The following is a 21,954-nucleotide window of genomic DNA, read 5'->3' on the forward strand; positions in this document are numbered from 1 at the left end:
CTTATCAATAAGGTTGCTTATGTTTGTGATTAATTGTTTTATATATTTGGGGGCTCCCGTATTCGGCGCATAGACTTTTATAACTGTTAGCTCTTCCTAATGGATAGACCCTGTAATTATTATATAATGTCCTTCTTCATCTCTTGTTATAGCCTTTAATTTAAAGTCTAGTTTGTCTGATATAAGTATGGCTATTCCAGCTTTCTTTTGACTTCCAGTAGCATGATAGTTCTCCATCCCCTCACTTTCAATCTGATGATGTCCTCAGGTCTAAAATGAGTCTCTTGTAGACAGCAAATACATGGGTCTTGGTTGGTTTTTTTTTTTTTTTTATCCATTCTGATACCCTATGTCTTTTGGTTGGTGCATTTAGTCCATTTACATTCAGTGTTATCATAGAAAGATATGGGTTTAGAGTCATCGTGATGTCTGTATGTTTCATGCTTGTAGTTATGTCTGATACTTGTGGTCCTTGCAACATTTCACTCACAGAATCCCCCTTAGGATCTCTTCTAGGGCTGGTTTAGTGGTGACAAATTCCTTCAGTTTTTGTTTGTTTGGGAAGACCTTTATCTCTCCTTCTATTTTGAATGACAGACTTGCTGGATAAAGGATTCTCAGCTGCATATTTTTTCTGCTCATCACATTGAAGATTTCCTGCCATTCCTTTCTGGCCTGCCAAGTTTCAGTAGATAGGTCTGCCCCTAGTGTCATGAGTCTCCCTTTGTAAGTTAGAGGCTGTTTATCCCTAGCTGCTCTCAGATTTTTCTCTTTATCCTTGTATTTTGCTAGGTTCAGTATGATATGTTGTGTAGAAGATCAATTCAAGTTATGTCTGAAGGGATTTCTCTGTGCCTCTTGGATTTCATTGCCTTTTTCCTTCCCCTGATCAGGGAGGTTCTCAGCTATGATTTGTTCAGTTATACCTTCACCCCTTTCTTTCTCTCTTCCTCTTCTGGAATTCCTATGATACAGATATTGTTCAGTTTGATTGCATCACTTAGTTCTCTAATTCTCCCCTTATACTCCTGGAATTTTTATCCCTCTTTTTCTCAGCTTCCTCTTTTTCCATTAATTGTATCTTCTAATTCATCTATTCTCTCTTCTGCCGCTTCAATCTGTGCTATGGGCACCTGCATTCTATTTTGTATCTCATTTATAGCATTTTTTAGCTCCTCATGACTATTTCGTAGTCCCTTATCTCTGTAGCAATAGATTCTCTGCTCTCCTCTATGCTTTTTTCAAGACCAGCGATTAATTTTATGACTATTATTCTAAATTCTTGTTCTGTTATATTGCTTAAGTCGTTTTTGATCAATTTGTTAGCTGTCGCTACTTCCTTGAGTTTCTTTTGAGGAGAGTTCTTCCATTTCTTCATTTTATGTAGTCCCTGTGGTGGCTCCCAACTGCAGAGCACTTCCTCTGTGTTGTCCAGAGTAACTTGTGCTGGTGGGCGGGGCCGCAGTCAGACCCCATGTCTGCCCCCAGCCCACAGCTGGGGCCACAGTCAGACTGCTGTGTACCTTATCTTCCCCTCTCCCAGGAGCAGGACTCACTGTGGAGTTGTGTGGCCCCTGTCTGGGCTACTTGCACACTGCCAGGCTTGTGGTGCTGCTTCAATGGGATCTGGCATATTAGCCAGGGTGGAACAGCAAGGTGCACAGGGGTGGGAGGGGTAGGCTTAGCTCCCTTTGTTTTCAGTGGGCTCCTTCAGGAGGGACCCTGCAGCACCAGGAGGGAGGCAGACCCGTCAGAGGGATGGATCCACAGAAGTACAGCGTTGGGTGTTTGCGCGGTGCAAGCAAGTTTGGTGATAGGAACTGGTTCCCTTGGGGATTTCGGCTGGGGGATGGGAGAGGGAGATGGCACTGGCCAGGGCCTTTGTTTTCTTCTAAGCTAAGCTCTGTCTTCCAGAGTTCAACACATTTCCCCACCAGGTGTCCTCTTGCCCTCCCGCTCTCTGAGCAGAGCTGTTGACTTACAACATTCCAGATGGTAAGTCCCTCTGGCTGTCAGAACTCATGCAGTCCAGCCCTTCCATTTTTTAAGTCAGACTTTGGGGCTCTGCCTTGATGGGCGGGCTGCCGCTCTACCACGAGCCAGTCTGTATAGTGCGCACCACCTTTCCGCCCTTCCTGCCCTCTTCCATGGGCCTCTTGTCTACACTTGGCTCCAGAGAGTCCACTCTGCTAGTCTTCTGGCAGTTTTCTGGCTTATTTAGGCCGATGTGGTTGGAATCTAAGTGATCAGAAGGACGAGGTGAGCCCAGCATCCTCCTACACCGCTATCTTCCCTACCTCTCCTAATTTAATTTTTTTAAATATACATCCAAATTAGGTAGCATATAGTGCAACAATGATTCAGGAGTAGACTCCTTAATGCCCCTTACCCTTTTAGCTCATCCCCCCTCCCCAAACCCCATGCTCTGTATCAAGATGCAAAGTTTTGGGATCTGTATTAGAAAAGGAAGTTGTTAGCCATCCTTCCACTGAACAGTCACTGCTACCAATCCAAGGTTCTACTATCTTTCAAAGAGTGATGCTGCCAGAAAATAGGGCAGATATCTGAGACGGTTTCCAAGAAAGGGAATTGGTGTGAATACACTAAAAAAGCCTGTCTCTCCCCTAATAAATTTACAGAAGGTTAGAGCACAATATAAGACAAGATATTTGGGAATATAACTCGGTGTAAATTACAGAAAGTATCCTGGTATTATGGTATACAGGAGCATTGATGTTTTCATGTACTTCTCTGTCATTATTTAAGTAAATAAAAATATAGGGATATGAGTATGAAAATAATTATATAGGGTTCTAGGAAAGACCCACTAGGATAAATGAGGGATAAATAGTCCTGCAGTTATGGGCCCAAGAAAGTTATGTAAGAGGCATATAATTGATGGAATGTGGAAACAAATAAATATTGTATACTGGGCATCACTGGAAGTAGAATGTTGTATCTGTAATTAAACATTGGTAAATAGAAAAGAGAAAATAAAAAGCATCTTGAACTGTTATTATTATTTTTTAATTTCATAGCACAAAGACATCAGGGCATCATGCCTTAGACTTACAGAATTGTTGAAAAAGATAATTTTGGAAATTAGTTGGTATTGTGAGTAGGACACAGGAAATAGATACTATGACACCTTGGCAGAAAGCTCTGAGAAGAAAATACACTACACGGGACAATAAAAAACTAAGTTAAAAACAAAGCTGAGTAAAATAAGGAAAAATTCATTCTGAGACTCATGCATATATGCACACATGAAAAATCAGTTGAGTCTGCAGGGAAAAAAGAAAATTAAAAATGCAGGTCAGAAACCTGAAAATCTCTCTTAGAATAAAAGAAAAACAAGAAAAATTATTAAAATGATACATATATGAGAAAAAGAAAGACTTAACCTAGGAACTACTGTTTCTGTGTAGTAAATAAAACAATCTGCACAGAAATAATAAAGACATCTTGAAGAAAACGAATCTCAGATGAAAACAGATTGTAAGTAGAAAAAATTAATGAAAACATATGTGGCAAAATACTTTTATTATAATTAGCTTTGGGCTTTTAAGTCTAGGGAGAAATATTACAAAAAAAAAAATCTGTTTGGTCTCAGACTTATCCTTAACAACACTGAATACCAGAAAATAGTGTGAGGCAGGTGCAACCTAATTTTAGAGGAAGCTCCACTGAGTTGAGTTGACATTTGTATTTTAAGGTCTTGGAGACATATTTGTATAAATACAACAGTTCAACAAATATACCACAGATGAAGGTTTTTTATAAGGATGTTTGATGAAATATACCAATAAAATAAGTCAGAATTAGAGAAATTAAGAATGAAAAAATCATATAGTAAAAGGATTGATAAGGTATTTTGAAAAATGCTTATTTATTTTGAGAGGGAGAGAGAGTGGAAGAGGGGCAGAGAGAGGGAGAGAGAGAGAATCCCAAGCAGACTCTGTGCTGTCAATGCAGAGCCTGACACGGGGCTTGATCTTATGACCCAAGAGATCATGACCTGAGCTGAAATCAAGAGTGGGACGCTTAACCAACTGAGCCACCCAGGAGTCCCTAGGAATAATGACTTTTAAAAGAGAAATACTAAACGTAAAAATAGTTGAAAATTTCCAAATAACAAAGAGAAGACAAAGAAATATAAAAATACTAATTCAGTTAAATATTATGAAGATAAAACCACAAACTATATCAAAGACTATGAAGGCAAGTTAGATTAGGAGAATCTAAGAATGCTAAACTTCTCATCTTAGAAGAAAAACAAAAAGACTTATTTTTAAATTTTGGATTAATTGTTAAATACTTTTAACTTTAAAAATATTCTAACAGTAAAACAAATAATAAATGAATAACTTTTAAGTCAAGAGAGAAAAATAAAACCAAGCAATATAAAATCAACATAGACTAAACAGAAATTGAGGGGCACCTGTGTGGCTCAGTCGGTTAAGTGTCCAACTTTTGATTTCAGCTCAGGTCATGATCTCACAGTCTGTGAGATCAAGCCCTGTGTTAGGCTCTGTGGTGACAGTGCAGACAGCTTGGAATTCTCAATCTCTCTCTCAAAGTAAATAAATAAACATTTAAAAAATAAAAAAAGTAGACAGAAACTGAATAAAAATAAGTGATTAAATAAAAGCATGAGAAAGACATAAAACCAAATATTTCAATGTTAAATGTTATATTTTAAAAGTGGGATAGAAAATTTAAATTTATGCATGATCTACAACAAATCAAAATTCTTGAAAATGATAACTGGTTATTTCTAGTGCTTTAACTTAGTGGTAATTTTTCTTTTTTTAATAGTTATTTTCTAAATTTTTTTTACAATGGAATAAGCAATACAGGTTATGACAAAATAGTCAAAGAGGAATATTGGTTTCTTATACTGTCACTTTGGGGAGAAAAAGAAGCAAATGGAAAGAAATATGATTTTATATTTAGGAATAAGAAACTAGGGATTAGTTATCATTCTGGATAAGGGTACTGACTACTGAAATTATAATCCAGAGAAGCTAAACATAATTGAATTTTACATAAAATAGCAGAGCAGAGCCACCTTCACAATTAATGGGAGATCAAAGTCAGTGTGTGAAAATACGTGAGTTGGTTGTTATTGTTGTATATTTATATAAATTGCCACAAAGATACCATTGATGCTAGCTGACTGCAGGGATGGAGGTTACTTCTGTTTGCAGTCTCATTGTCCAGTTTTTTCCTACCTATCTTTGTACATTATCCACTGAGAAATGTTTAGCTCATTAGTCAAGTCACTCTAAACCTAAACTTTGTATATATATTTTACATGTTTATTCTATTGTGAGAGAGAGACAGAGTGGGGCATGGACAGAGTGGGAGAGAGAGAATCCCAAGCAGGCTCCATGCTGATAGCACAGAGACTGGTGTGGGGCTCATCCCATGAATCGTGAGATCATGACCTGAGCTAAAATCAGGACTGAGCTTAACCAACTGAGCCACTCAAGTGCTTCTGTGTATTGCTTTTAAGTATCTCCATAAGCAGCCTTATATTCCAAACTCCTACATTATTTTTCTTGATTATATTTCACAGTTTATTCTGTGTGTGAAAAAATATTTTCTCACTCATACTTAAATTACTGATCTGAATAAGATGTCTCTGGTTTTCACTATGGACATTATCTTTTGAAAGCTTACAACAGTTTTATTACTGGTTTCCAAGCCACTATGGCATGAATAGTCTGGAAATCAATTGCATCAGGAGGCTCATACTTTATGTATTAAAACTGCAGAAGAAGTTACACTGAAAAATTATCTTGGAGTGAACAAATGAGTAAAGCGTCAGTACTGCATTGCTTAAGTTCACCGTTATCTTACAAACCCCAGCTAAAGGGGCAGACTATCTGTCAGAGACAATGAATACATTCTAAGCATAGAATTTATCAAATAGGCCATCTTTAGTACTAATTTTTCTTTTGATTTTTGATCACTTTGGATACAAAAAAAATGATATCACTAGAAACTATTTTTCAGAATAAATTACAGCCACTTAGGTGTAATATCTATACAGAAAATTTAAACCAAAGAACTTATTTCTTTTTTTTTAGACTAGATACATGTACAGCACATTATGAAGCACATGTTCCTGGGCCCCTGGATATTATCAAAAACTAAATGTTTTTCTGAATAAAACTACTTCTGTAGTTAATTAACTTTATCTTTTCCTCGATGTGTTAGCTTTTTGGATATGTTAAGTTAGCAATGGAATTGGTAGCAGAAGTGGAAAATTAACTATTTTCTGGCTCTTATTGTTTTTGTCACATTCAAAATACATAGAACAAAATAATTTTTTTTTTTTGCTGTATTACCCAGTAGTCAGCTTCACAAAAAGTGCTTGAGTGTCTCCTTTTCTTATAAGTTATAATTTAAGGATTTCTATTTAAACAATGACTCTAATTTACATTAAATTATATCATCTATTGAGAAAATTTTCCATTAAATAAGCTGATGAGAATTGGAATGTGGCGTAAGATGAAAAATACAGCTTTCAAAAAGTGGTCAGTTAATATTTTGCTCAAGTCTGTGGGATTCTTTGTCTCTTAAGTAAAACTGCATGAAAGAGTTGACTCTGTAAATAGTACTAGTATTCTTAGAGAGGAATCAGATTTTATATCCAGAGTAGCTATGTGAAGATATGGACACAAGAAAGGATAAAGAAAAATAAGCAGTGTATTTTTTTCTATTCCCTTCATCACATGTAGCAATTTTTCCTGTTAGGGTTTGGAAATTGTGGATATTTTGCATATTATAGTTCATTTATGGTAGCTATAACATATATTGAATATTGGACTTCATATATGAGTCATCATAAAAATAGAAAGTAACATTCCTACAAAAAAAGTACAACCTTAAATCTCAACCTCAAGAACCAACAAAACAAGCATATAATCAAGCACAAAACAAAATAAAACAATCATAAATGACATTAAATGGCCACAAATAAAAGTTACATCAACTAAAATGGCCCAATTTACACAAAATTGTAAAAGTTTCCAAGTGAAACTTTTGTCCCTTAGTGATGCTTTTTTTTTTTTTTAATGTACAGGCACTTTACTAATACCAAATTTCTATAACTCATGCATCATAAGCATTAAAGACTTAAAAACTTGGGAGTGCCATTATTTTGATGCTGAGGGTTAGCTGTTACAGCTGAGACTTTTTTAATAGTGGATGGCAGAACATAGCTCTAGATCATCTGTTCTAAATAAAAGTGCAGTTTTGTTCCTCAGGAGAAGTTTGGCAAAGTCTGTAGGCATTTTGGTTGTTGAAACTTTGGGTGGTACTAGTAGCATCTAATGGACAGAAGGCAGAGTCCTGCTAACTATCCAACCTTGTAAAGGACAACAGAGAATCAACTGGCCCCAAACATCAAGAGGTTTAAAACCCCTACTTTGGATGAATAATCATTTGGGTAGAAAGGAGAATTTACAATGAAGCACCCATTTTTAGAAAATATGTTCCATCAGAGCTCAAAGGTATATTTTAGGAAGCATTTTGGTGATGGCATTTATAAAGTATGGTCACTGTGGAGGAGAATTATACACCTGAATTTCTTGCATAAGAGACTTGAAACAGAAAGAGCTAGAGCTATATAAATAAATTTAAGTAGTTGAAAAAATATCTTTGTCCTGTAAGGACTGAAGGCAAAGTAACGGCAGAAAGAAAGACAATGGACTCTGATGCAGACTTGAATGAACTAACATGGGATGGTGAAGCATAATGTGGACATAACGACCTATGTAGATGGAATGTAGGGGTTAAAAAGTATCCTGAGCTCTCTCAACTATGGCTTTCATCAATGTCCTAGTGAGAAAACAGGTCATTGTGCCAGATTCTGAGTGTTGGTTTGTTGGTTGTGTATCATATATGATTTGCTAGATATTTATACCACTATTAATTGTATTAAGATCACTTCAGTCTATAGGTTCTGTTTCTTTCAAATAATAATTTCAGTTACATTTATAAATCTCTGATACAAAAAGCCCCTTTAGATAATATAACTAACATAACTCAGTGATAGCTTCAGTAAATCAGACCCACCTATATGTACTTCTCCATTCCGATACTCCAGGTAGGCATAGCAATAACCATTCAAACACAAAACAACGCCTAACTAGCATCTAATGGAATCTGAGTTTTGCACAAAGTACACTTTTTGAGAATGGGAAGGGCAGAAGAGTTTTGGCTTATTTCAATACAATTGTCACACTACTGGATAAAAAACCTACCTCTCTTTCTATTGCAATACAAGAGTCCGCAATAAGCAATGTAAGATGGAGGGAAATATAAAGTAACGAAAATGTTTCTGCTTCAAGAAGAGAGAAAATGCTTTCTCTGTTGTGCTTTTATAAGTGATGTAATGAAATCAATCCTACCCCAGAAAGTATGTTCTAAGGATGTAACGAAATTATGTCTCATGTTTACTGAAATAGTTTCCTAAGAATATTACACTGCACAAAGAAAGGACTTTTCTTTTAAAAATTACCCAACACAAGCACTTAAATATGTAGAATTTCATTTAAATAAGTCAGTCAACAATTTTTTATAAAGTATTTAACACTTCATTGTAGAAACATAGGCAAAATGACTATTATAACCAAAATGAAAAATACTGTTCAATTTAAAAAATGTACTTAAACAAGAACCTGAAAAAGTTTATGATATGCATAACATCGTTCAAGCAAAATTGCACTAGTATTACATAAATCAATAGTTTATAAAGGCCTCAATATGGCAAAGTTTAGAAATAGGTAGTATGCATGCACATAGTACAACAAAAAGTCTCTTTATAAAACAGCAGTTTTTTTTAATGCTTGTACAAAGGGATAAAGAGCAACCACAAACATATTTCATCTGTTAGGTTAATACATTATGACAGCTAAAAGTCAGTCATGTCTATCAGAGGAACAAAAAGCCCTCTATACCTTGTGAATAAATCTTTTGTGCCTTTAAAGATATCTGTATAAAAATGCTATCCTTTTTATACAACTTAAATAAATTGTACTTGTTTCAATCAAAATTTGAAAACAAATAAACAAAAGAGTGAATGGGGTCCATGTGTTTTGCATAAACCAAAGAAACCGGAGTACCAGAGTAACTGGTCAGCATTTCTACTCTCCACCTTTGAGTTGGGGTAGATAAGTTTTCTTCTATAACTTGGAAAGTCCTTTAAGAATACATTTTGAGTAGGGCAAGTGATGGGTTAGCCATATTGTGTATTGAAAATATTTCCCAAGTACTCTACATGGCAATGGCTGTTTTGCCGTTCCTTTTGACCTAGCAAAGAGAATGCATTCACATAATTGAAATTCTGTCATCAATTTGTGTGCTTATATATTATTGTTCAGTGTTCTGTGTGGTAAGGGGTTGGGTTAATCTTCCACAAAATGCACATGACTGGGAAGAACTTCCTAAGGCATGCGTACCCAATGCCCTGTTGTGCTCTCTGCTGGCTGTTGACCTCAGGACTGAGGGAGAACAAAAGGTCTTATCCCATAGCAGGTGTGGTCTTTCCGCTTCTGATTATATTTTTTGCTATGTTCTACCACCTAAATATAACTATTGTTTACAGGGTGTATATGTTTAGTATATCACATAGAGTACACTAAATTTTGGCAAATGAAGTCGTATGTATCCATGCACATTATTAATTTTATATGTTTTTAAAAGTTTTTCCTCAAAATTCTCATCTATCATGTGGCAATCTAAGGCTAATTTCAAAGCAGGTGAGGCTGGACTTGTGAGGGCTGGATATTTTTAGCAGTCTGAATCAATCTTAATGGGCACAAAGAAGAGAGTTGACCATTCAATCATTCTTCCATCAATTTAAATGGAAAAATAAAATGACATTGTTTTACAGCTTCCAGATCATACAGTGAAAAAGTGCAGAGATTCTCTTTGTTGATTAAATAGAACCAAAAAAGTTCATACAAAATAGATTGCTCATATTCACACTAGAAAGGAATATGTTGTTTTTAATTTTAACAAATTCAAAGGTGAATCATATCAGCAGCATTGTTGTAAATTGTATTGTAGTGCAGTTCTTTTTCATAAAAATACCATACAAATGGTCAATCAACAGTCATCAGCAAAAAACAAAACCCAGAAAACTCAGAAAACAATTAACCAGGAAAAAGATAAAGAAAGAGGTAATGCTGATGCCAAAACAAGTAAAATACTATTGGAACATACAAAAGTCATCCTTATATTTTATACATTTATACAGCATATAAAAGGTATAGCTGATTATGCCACTGTCTCTCTTATCCCAATTTCTATTTTCTTTGGAAGCAGTTCTTTCCTTTCATCAACACTTCCTAAGGAGTTTCGACAGTTTTGCCCATCCATATATAATTTTGCATACACTGGATTGGAGTAATTTGTTGGCTGAAGGAGAGAAAAAATAGATAAATACAACTTTATTATCAGTTTTGAACACATTAGTTATTTTCTAGGATATTTGTCTTTTAATGTTAACAACATTTATAGGAAATACATTTAATTTGCTAAATAGTAATTATATAAATGTAATTTAAATTCTGTTGACAGGCTTTATTTGACTTCTGCATGGTGTCAGATTAAAACATAATTGTACATTTTTCAGGTAACTTGGGAATCTAAGTGGAGCTTTGACATGATAGTAAAAGCCCAAGGATATCTTTGTGATAACAATATTCACTGAGACTTATTTAAAAGTGTAAAACATTAGACCAAATCATCACATTTCCAGTCAATGTGTTTGTCCCCTTATTGCCATAGCAGCAGCAGGAAATATGTGTTTACAGAAAGTCATCTAATTGCTTGAGGCTTATAATTTTTCACTATGAAGTCAAAAATAGGAAACAAAGAAAATAACAGTAAAGTATATTGGTGGAATAGACTTTAAAATAAAGACAATATTTTTGCTTCAGACAACCTATATGTATTTATCACAGGAAGTATTTTGGATTCTTTCAAGGAATTGTGAAGTCCACAGTCTTCTTAATTTTCATAGATAGAGCGCTGTGAAGTGGAATTGAGACATGCAGAAGAAGTGATCTCTTTCAGTTGAAAAACATGCAATGTTCATGATTTTATGAGTTGAAACTTAACCCAAGAATTCATTGCCTAGTCTTTGTTTAGTTTTGTTTCGTCTTCCCAAAAGCAGAACACTAAATCTTAGTTACGAACAAGAAATATATAATCTTTGAGTCATGCGAATGAGACAAACATGATAAAGAATGAGAATGGACAACAGCTGATGGGAGAGAGGTACAAGGGAGAACATATGCATCCCTAGGAATCTTGATACCCCTATTTTATCCCTCTTTCATCCACCATGCACCATGTAACTGTAGACTAAGTACCTTCCTCTAAAAACTTGTTACTCAATTAAAAAAAAAATGTTTAAGAAGGGTTTCATTAGACCATTTCTAATTTCTCAATATGACACCACATTTTGTAATATATTTTTATTTAATTGGATATCAAACTTGTATCCACTCAAGAAAACATCTTAATAGGAGGCAAATCAAATCAAACATGAATTTCAGTTTAAATTATTTAAATTTCTGACTAGAGATTTCTAAGAATAGCCAATACTCATTTTTATTGTTAAAGTGCTGTGACATTTTCAAAAGCAGCAGAAGAGGTATTTCTACTTAATAGCTTGTCTAAAATGATAACATGTCTTATATATGATCTTGCATAGGCAAGACATAAAACATAAGTCCTGATTTTAATGCTGTTTTGAAACCTCTTGTTAATTAAAACTCAATTAAAGACAGCCCTTATCTAAGTCTAGCCATCATCTTTCATTGTGAGGGGTTCTGTGATGGAATGGATATGGAATAATGAACTTTCTTCTCTCACCCCAGCAGTAAGTGGTCCTTTCAAATCAGAGTTTAGGTAGATGGGCGGCGCTGTGTGTGGAAGCTTGAAAGCGCTGGACCCTCCCCCTATGTACCTGGCCTGTATGTAAACAGAGAATTTTAGTTTCTGATCTAATATCATGGAATGATTTTCATTAACATAAACTCATATTAAGTCATAGAAATAGTATAAAAAAATCATTAGCCCTGGGGCATGAACAGTGCATGCATAGTAACTTTAATAGATTAAGAAAAAAAAAACTATTAATATTGGATCTGTGCTTCACAAGTAGACATTTCTATTATGTGCAGCTTACTGATAGACATGCCATGCATCTAGAGACCTCCATTCATTTCTATTTATTTAACTTCATCCTTCGCCCATTCTTAAGACTTAAATCTCTGACTGCTTCTATTTGAAGATTCATCACCACTGTATATTTAAAAAAAATTAAAAAATTAAAAATTTGATATTTAAAAAAAAATCTGTTTTGGAAATCGGGCTTTCCAGATGGATTACTATTTATACTAGTTCACTGAGTCTTCATGCAAAAATACTGACTTTAGAGTTTCCTGGGTCTAGGGGCAGAATTAGCCAGTCTGGTACACTCATATTCAGGATAGAGTATTCATTAGTGGCCCAAAATGGGGAAAAGTACTGGATGAAAAGTTGAAGAGCATACAAATATTAATGAATATACATACTCTAAAGTATGTTAAAGGTGAATTGAAAAAAAATTAACTATCAACTCTTAACATTGAATAACACAAAGTTTGGACAAGGGCAAGGGTCTCAGAGAAAGATTTTAAGTATAAAATTAGGTCAATATTGCCTCTTTATTTTCCTCTATAAAGATCTCATTTTTATAAAAATATTGAAAATAAGTAAGGTTTGAGATGAATTAGTAAATACTAATTTCACTTTTTTTTTGTAATTTTCAAACTATTCTCTAATTGCCTCCATAGGCAAATCTTTTTATTAACTTTATTTACTATTTCAGTTATTTTGATTAGAAGGTATGATTGAAATATAAATTTTATCCATTTTGAAAATAATGAAAATGACTGTTCTATAAAATCATCTTTATGTGTTACACAATTTTTATGTGATCACGTCATGACTCTACCAAACCACTGTGACACAGCAAATACTCTATGAAAAACATTTGATCATTAAGGTTGCTTTGGTGTGGCCTTCTGCTTTCCGAAAGTGTTTATACCTAATAGGACTAGCTGTGTTTTTTGCAGTTACTTCTTAGGCAACAACTCATATTTACATTTCAAAAATCAGAAGCTAACTAGACTCAGCCATTTAAGTCGCATTAAGGTAATTTTGGTCAATCAGTCAGCAAATTGGTAAATAAATATTTACTGTTATGTGCAAAGTACATTAAAAGTATATTTGAGGGGCACTGAAGCATAGTTTTTATCTTCCTAGAGTAAATGTGGAAAAATTTTTAAATGGAGTACTGAAAAGCTATTTTCTTTATCCAAAATTTACCTAATTCGATCACCAGAAATAAAAATTATGGGGAAAATGAGAACTCTCCTTCTTATGAAAACTATATAAAGTAGGTCCTTATCAGTTAATATTATACTTACACTGTACTTTTTTTCCTAAGAAAAATTCAAAGAATATGAGAATTCTATTATTTAAGATGTCTTTCTTCTTCATAGAAAAATTACCAAATACTAATGTGCACAAATTATATAGACTTTTAATTTTAAGTAGAAAACACTGACACTTAGGTTTCCAGGATTTATTTCACGATTTAAAATGTAGGAGTTAGTTAATGAATTAATAATTAATGTAAATTTATTTCTAATTAGGAAAAAATCACTACAATAGCCTCTGATAGTGTAAAAATTTATACATGCAATAATAATTGATTCCTTTTCAGAGAAACAAATGTTTGACCATCATTTTCAGGCTTAGAGAGTGTGGCCATAGATTCAGAACTAGCTTGAATGAATGGGACAGTAATTCAACATCTTTGGGAACAGCTCTTGCTATGAGTGCAAAACCATTTGGACATAGATTGTTCACTTTGATTATTTACAATATAAAGTTACCTTTTGGACAAAGCACTTGTAAAATATCAGAAAATAAATAAGTATCCAATAAATGAATGAATAAGCTAAGGAAAATCATTCTATAATAAGCAAAATGATGCTCTTAATTCATAATAAAATATTCTATAATTATCATGCAAAATATGAAGATAATACAGCATAGTGAATCTTAACAAGTTTACTTTATCTGGAGAATTGCATCATTTATCTATTTCTCTTAAAAAGTGCTAATCTGAGCATACAATAATCACAGAAACTTTACCCAAAAAAGGCAGATTTTTAGACTATGTGTATCACAACATTACCCAAATTAATAGGAGGGCTATTCTAGTGGATAGAAAAAATATTTTAGAAAAGTAATTTGATTACAAGCAAATTCAAGGACACAGCTTAGTTGAATCAATGAAGCACTACTGGAAATAAAATACTTATTGTGACAATGAAGTACTGCACTCTTCTTATTATTAAAAAATAAATCAGTATTTTTCTACTACGCTGTATATATAGATGTGCTAGCATCTCAACATATTTGAATAAGACATTATTTTAAGTAAATTATACTTATATAAACAAAATGAATGAATAAATATATATTTTCCAAAACATGTTATCTTAACTTCATGCTTCAGGTGAATGCAGTCCTTAATTTTATTTTTTCTTTAAAAGAGACTATAACATTCAATGCATCCTAAAGTTCTTTATTATAACTTCAGATAAAAGAAATGCTGATAAAATTAAGGACTGTATTACAGATAAGCAACTCAAGAATGTTAGTGCTTACTGTCTGTCCATCGTCTTAAAACATATTACCTTTGTTGCATCTACCATAAACCCAGGATCTAAAAGACCTCCATCGTTGTGATCATGATCCACCTCATACATGTTATAAGATGGATTGCCAATTTCTACATTGATTCCTCCATTGATAATAGGCTGTCTTCTAATAGTTTTTGTCCTAGAATATGTGAACATTAATGTAAGTTGTCTCAGTATTATGATCATGATACATAAAACTATCATATTTGTAGATTTACTGTCTTATTTTAATATAAATCACAAAGTTAAATAAAGTGCAGTTAAAACAAATTATATTTTCAAGTCATGGAAGGACAAAAAAAAGTCTAAATGTGATTAAGTTTTTTCCCAAAAGTATTTAGACTTAACAATAAAAAATGCACTTGGAACATATTCATCCTAAATAGCTAACACATTAGTTGAAATTGAATATTCACTAGTTAATTAAAAAAATTTAATGTTTACTTATTTTTGAGAGAGAGAGAGACAGAGCAGGAGTGGGGGAGGGGCAGAGAGTGAGGGAGACACAGAATCAGAAGCAGACTCCAGGCTCTGAGCTGTCAGCACAGAGCCCAGTGCAGGGCTCAAACTCAGGAGTTGTGAGATCAAGACCTGAGCTGAAGTTGGATGTTCAACCAACTGAGCCATCCAGGGGCCCTCTTAATAATTTTTTAAATTAAGTTTTACCCTTTATGTCTGAAAACCATGACTAACAAATAGTGATAAAGAATCTTTGAAATAGATTGTTTTCAATACCCAGGTCATCCTTGGTTCTGGATAATAACTCTATAGACAACCTACTGCTTCCAGATCTTTATAATTGCCTATTCAAATAATGGAAAAATTATACTTCCAGGAATATATAAAATAAATAAATACATTATTTGTGAATTTAATGCACAATTTGTGATATACAACACATATTCAGTATCATTGTATTGACATTACTAATTCTACACATTAAGATAATAGGATACACTTCAGAGACTCTTGGTGTTTCATGGAAAAACTACCACAAATGTAAAATTCTACTGAAATTGTAATTAATATGTCCCCTTGTTAGTTTTGTTAGAATATACAAATGGAGCCATTCCATCAACATAACAAGGGAGAAGAGCTGTCTGAATTTTACTTACTTTAAAATGAAATAGAGGGATAAAATGGTTTGAAAACAAGATTTTGCAGTTGGAATAACTAATGTTTTTAAGAATTAAAAGGAAAACATTCCTACATTTTCTGTAACTGTGTGTGTAATTTATTTACTGACTGTCTAAATGATTGAATCTTACCTTCTTTTTCTTTTACAAAGCACTAAACCAATTACTAAGGTTGTTATCAAAGTCACCAGGAGGACAAGAGGCACAATGATGGCAATGCTTCCTATTAAAAAAAAAAAATGAATAGGAGAACACATAAATAAAGTGAATTAAAGATTTATATAACTGAACACCTTATTACACTAAATCATTTGACCACTGATGTAATGAAAGTAAAGCTCAGGCCAAACATCTATATTCCTAGTTCATAACTATGTTACTGAAAAATCACTCTTGTATTAAATACTGATTTGCTGGAAACGTTTCTTTAGATATCTTTCATTTATGTGTTGCTGTTAAATACCTTGAGGTTTAGAAATACTGTTATCTTTGTCAGGCAGAGTCTGATTCTCACTATACACATTTACTTGCAATGATAGAAGTAAATACATGCTGGTAACTTCTTGTAAATCAGTGGTGACTGAACACAAATTTATACAATTCCACTGGCCATAATCCCACCTTTACTGTTGTTCCTTTAGCTATAAATACTCTCTCTCAATGAGTACATGTGCCTAGTGTATCTAGGCATCTGATGGCAGCCTAGTCAAATGGAAGGTCATCAGCATTGGATTCAGATGGACATAGGCTTAAATATCAGTTTCACAACATAGATTGAGACCTTGGATAGGTTATTTAAAACTTGAGGCTCATGCTCCTCACCAATAAAACAGACAAGAAGACCTACTACACAGGCCTGTTAGCTTGATTCAACAAAATGGGGGGGGGGGAGAGGAAGAGCGAAAGGGATTATTTTTCTTAGGTTCTGGCCTCAGAATAGTTTCAGCAAAGTAGATCTGAGAAGTTGGTTTTGTTATAAATGTCCATTTTCACCTTTTTCCCCCATGTATTTTAAAAAATGATCTTAGGTCCTGTCACCTATCTTCAAAATGGAATAAAATATCTATGGAATAGATCTTCAAGAGTGGTCAGAGCAACTGGGTCTTAGTTTTTATGCATCTGAACATAGGGGAGAAACAAAATTGAGAACCTCTGCCCTCCTTTTCTAGCTTGGCAACAATAGCAACCTTTTTCTCCCCATCCCCTGCATCCCACCCCCCTCCCACCAAGAGAGGGAGGAGACAATACCCCTTTGCTGATAATGTGATCCATAGGAAGATACACCTATAGTTATGTAACTTATGCAGGAAGAAACTTGAATGTGAGGTTTGCTTAATAACAGGAGTATGAAGTTGCTCTATCAAGCACCTAATGTTAGCTTTTCCAACAAATATCTTGAGACAAAGGCTTTGTCTATTTAGAATAGCATCTGGTTGATTCAGTTGAGTCATGTGGAAACTAAAACAAATGAAACCCCAAACTAATTGAAATTTAATGCGGGGATCTCGAATGGCTCAAGAATGAAACATTAGGAATTATTAAATATATTAATCTCCCTCTGCAAATACATGTGCATGTAAAATACTGTGGCAGAAATGAATGGTAATGTTTAGCACAATAAGCAGCTGCTTAGGGACAATAAAACAGTAAGATCAGTTTTGATAACTCTAGACAGAAGATGTCTATGTGAAAAATAGTCCATCCTGGAGATCGCTTACCAAGATACCAGAAAGTCTTTATTAAGGAAATCTCATGTGTAACATAATCCAATTTGGAACTTTAAACATCATTTGTTTAAAATAACCAAATAACTACATCTTCCATGCAAGAAAAAAAATATGACTTGCCTTATGTAGTCTGTTCCTAAAGTGTAAAATTCATTTTATTATTTCATATTCTTACCAAACTATACTACTTAGTGAGTTTGGTATTATATTATCATCTTGGTTTTGGGAAAGTGAACTTTATATGAATGTGTAATTTATTAGTAATTAATGAAAGTAGAGAATCTGGCACCTTGGATAGTAATTAACATTTATTCACAAGTTTTAAATACCAGTGAACAGCTTGGTCTCTTCATAAACTCTGACTTCAACTGACTGATCATGACTTTATAAATATCCTTACTTCATTATCTTTCTTTTTTGTTTTTTGCTAAAATATCTGGTAAATTGGTAGATGTTAAATACTTACCAATCCTGGTTTTAAGGTACATAAAGTTACTTCCCCTCACTGCAATTGCATATTATTATAAAATGTATTTGTTGTATATAGTTTAATTCCCATATAAGGTAGATATGCTGTTATATATACATGCTAAAAAACTTACCAACCTTTTTCTTTTTCTTTCTCCCATCACAGATGGCAGTTCCAGTTGCTTACATTGCAGCACTCTGTTTAAGAGTCTAGACTTCTAAAGTTTATACAACCAATTAAGGTAACTGCAATAATGCTTAGTGTAGCCAATAACTAATTCAGGGTGGCAGTTGGGCAAGTTTTAAAAATTTGGTTTCATAAAATTTTATATTGAAGGGAATCATCGTCAACAACATATACTTTTAGAATTATAAGACAGATATTTATCAAAGTAATTTTTTTTCCAAAGTAGAATATATAGAAGTAAATATATTGTAACATATATCAATCAAGGTCTTTTGCAGATGATTTTTTTTAGCAGTAAGTTATTGGTGGATTGTTCTAAACTGATTTTTTTTAAAAAAGCACATTCTGTACTTATTAAAGATGGAGACGATATCTCAACATCTCAATAACCTTCTCACATAGAACAAACCTTCCTTTGCAACACTGTTCTGAAGCCTCTTTAGGTAACACCTCCCCATTAGAAAGGACTATATTATCAAATTGTTCTATTGAAGAGACCTTCTCCTGGGGAGAGTCAGGATAGCACAGCAGTTGAGAGAATAGACTCCGGAGCCAGGCTATCTTTGTCTAAACCTCACCTTATTAGCAACATATCCTTTGGCAAATTAGTTATCTTTGTCTCAGTTCACACATCCATAAAATGAGTGTCATCATTAATATTACATCATAGTAATGTAAATAGGATTGACCATCATACAGAAAGTATGACACACATGTTGATTAAATAATTAAAAATATATGTTGCCACTCTGCTTGGGGAAGGTGGTGAGTTCACTTTGGGACATGTTGAGTTTGAGATTCCCATGGAATACAGATGATACAGACATTGCCATGGATATAGACATAGATATTGCAATTGTGCAGTGGGATCTATGTCTCAAACTCAGGAGACAAACCAGAATTGAGAACAGAAATGTAGGGGTAGTCAACATAGAGTTGGTAAGTGAGGTTGAGGAATTATGAATCACCGGGGAGGGTGTGTGTAGTGGGAAGTGGAGAATGAGTTATCCAGAAGAAATAGAGAAAGAGTATCTCACAAAGAAGACAGAATTGCTTCAAGAGAGTTAAGAAGGGAGCCAGAATAATTCAGTGTCCTGGAAGTCAGAGGAAAAGGACCTTTTGTTTATTGGTAGAAAGGTATAAATATTAAACATATCATTACAGTTGACCTCTTTTGACTTTTTGCTATATATTCTGCTTTTAAATGGATGTTTACACATATCCATAAATGAGAAAGTGGATATGTTTTTGTGAGTAGGATATTTTCTCTTTGGCACTGGGATAAACTGTAATATTAACAGTCATAAAGAAAATATCTTCCCTTTGTATCACTGTCCCTCTTGTCCCTTTGATGCCAGCACACTGGTCTTTCAATCCCTTGGACATCTTTAACTCTTTCCTGTTCCAGGGTTTTTGTACCTCCTGCCCTTGTGTTTGAAATAGCCTCTTAGCCTCTTCTCTTTTTAATCCTTCAAATCTCAGTTTACATACCATCACCTCAGAGAAATCACTCCTGACCTCAGTTCTCCTCTGCCATTCTCTATTTTTGCTTCACTTTTGCTCCCTTCACAGGACCAATAAAACGTTACAATTATTTTATAAATCTGCATGCTCACTTGTTTGCTTCCTTGTTTTATTGCTGTTTACCTTTCTAGAACCTCAGTTTCATAGAAGAGGCAGTCTGTCTCACTCACTGATTGTGGCTGGGATCTAATTCAGTACTTGACACTTAGTTGAGGCTTGATAAATATGCCTTGGGAGAATTAGGACAAAGGCATTATTTTGTTGCATTTTTCAGTTATCTCTCTAAATTTACAAAGTTTTGGGTCCTTGGTATAACATAATTAATTTTTTTTCTATTTTGAAACAGGATGGTATAAAAGAGATAAGGGCAAGATAGGAAAAAAGGAAACACAGACCCCTAACAGATATCACTTCTCTGTTGTCACTGTATTAAAATACAGCATCTGAATATTACTGCCTCACAAATGCTGAGTATATTTTTATCCTCCTTAATTTTAGCAAATATGAACAGCATAATTCAAACATTGAGCATTCACTCCCTTAAAACCTTAGGTAAAATTGAAATAGAAGTATACAAGGAATATTTTATCATGTTTAATTTTAAACTCTTCAAAATAACTTCAGAAGAGTCAGACTAGCTTTTTTAAGTGGAACCTCAGCAGAATATTCTAGGATAATAGATCTGTTTAATTCCACAGGCTGATTTTTAGAATCTTTAAACAGCAACAGCCAGAAAACATCAGTATGACTACTCCAAGATGATTAAGAAATCTGTGCGTCAATTGGAAAGGTAAATCTCCTTGCCAGTTGACAGTCTTCAGGCCAAGAGAAGCCATGTATTCTTTATTATTCCAAGGTCTGATAGTTAAGGAATGCTTCGCTCTTAGTGGAAATGCAGATCTGAAAACACACTGTGTATCTGTCTTTTCGTATTGGGTGGATGACTTCTCTCCAAGTTTGGGGAACATTTGACAACCATTCAAAACCACAGGGCTTTAAAAGAGAATAAAAATAATCCTCTTACCTCAGGTGGGATCAGTTTACTTTTTTTCCTTCTTCCAGAGTTATTGAGGCAAGTTTTGCTAAGCATAAATGTCTGATAAGTACCTTTTAATAGTGTCATTATGTGGTCAACTTTGCTCAAATTTAGGAAAATTTGACATTTACAGAGCTAATAGCCCTTTCAATGTGCATTGATACTTCTATTAAATTTAACGACTTTAAATCAGTGATGGAAGGAAGAACGTTAGAATCTTTGGAAAAAGGGCTACAAATACTTGCAACTCCTTCTTTTTGATAGTCCCTTCTCAGAACTGTTGCATGCAATGAAAGGCATCGGCCTTATAAGGGAGCTTTATGGCCATGTAAGTAATTGGAGATAGCACCCTCCAATAAAACCATCTGGCATTCCCTCCTCCAATCCATCTTCCAAACACCAAGCTTTCCCTTGTGGATGGAACTTATGCTAAATTAAAAAAAAATCAATTGACATACTACTCTGTATCCTTCTTTCTTTTCAGAGAGTTTATCAATAAAGTTGTTTTTGACTCTGTTAAAGGCTATGTATCTCATTTATCTAACTGAGAAATCACCATAAACAAAAGGTTAAAATAACTTGTCTTCAAAATTCTCAACTTATAAATTCAGTGTGTTCTATAGGTTAGTAACTCGAAATGTACTTTTCGCTAAAAAACAATGCTATTAATGATTGCTGAGTTTTGTAACTGGTTTACAAAATCATATATAAATTAGTATGGGTCCAGAACTATTATTTGTAATATGGGTATAAGCCCTACATCCTGGGAAGAGAGAAAAGGAAGTATTTCTTTCCCTCTCCTTTTTCAATATCAAATTAGGCAAGGCATATTCGTGTCCTGTACTAACTTTTATGAACCAGTTTCTCAAATTCCAGTACTCTATTCCTACAGTAATGTCCCCATAGTTTTCTTAATGCCCTGCCCTTCCCTTTCTCTTCCCTTCTCCTTCTTTCTCTTCCTTTTCCTTTCCCTTTCCCTCCTTTCCTTTCCCTAAGGAGAACACACAAATTCCAGGGTAAACCCCCAATAATACTATATGACCCATGATTACTCATGTCTGCAAATTCAAATATTCATGTCTAGGCTATT

At 34.0% G+C, this 21,954-nt stretch overlaps 1 protein-coding gene across 1 annotated transcript in view; it reads right to left on the reverse strand.

Moving 5' to 3' along the window:
- Positions 1–8,546: 8,546 nt before the first annotated feature.
- The window catches only part of LRP1B (LDL receptor related protein 1B), a 1,901,338-nt gene continuing 1,887,930 nt past the window's right edge, over positions 8,547–21,954 (reverse strand). Inside the window, exons 88-91 of the mRNA XM_043576625.1 lie at positions 16,055–16,145; positions 14,781–14,925; positions 11,899–11,997; positions 8,547–10,434 (exon numbers count right to left, since the gene is read on the reverse strand). Of these exons, the coding sequence (XP_043432560.1) occupies positions 10,294–10,434; positions 11,899–11,997; positions 14,781–14,925; positions 16,055–16,145 (476 nt within the window). The 3' untranslated portion in view covers positions 8,547–10,293. The remainder of the gene's footprint in view (positions 10,435–11,898; positions 11,998–14,780; positions 14,926–16,054; positions 16,146–21,954) is intronic.

Source organism: Prionailurus bengalensis, chromosome C1 (genome assembly GCF_016509475.1).
Source record: "Prionailurus bengalensis isolate Pbe53 chromosome C1, Fcat_Pben_1.1_paternal_pri, whole genome shotgun sequence".
Taxonomy (NCBI): domain Eukaryota; kingdom Metazoa; phylum Chordata; class Mammalia; order Carnivora; family Felidae; genus Prionailurus; species Prionailurus bengalensis.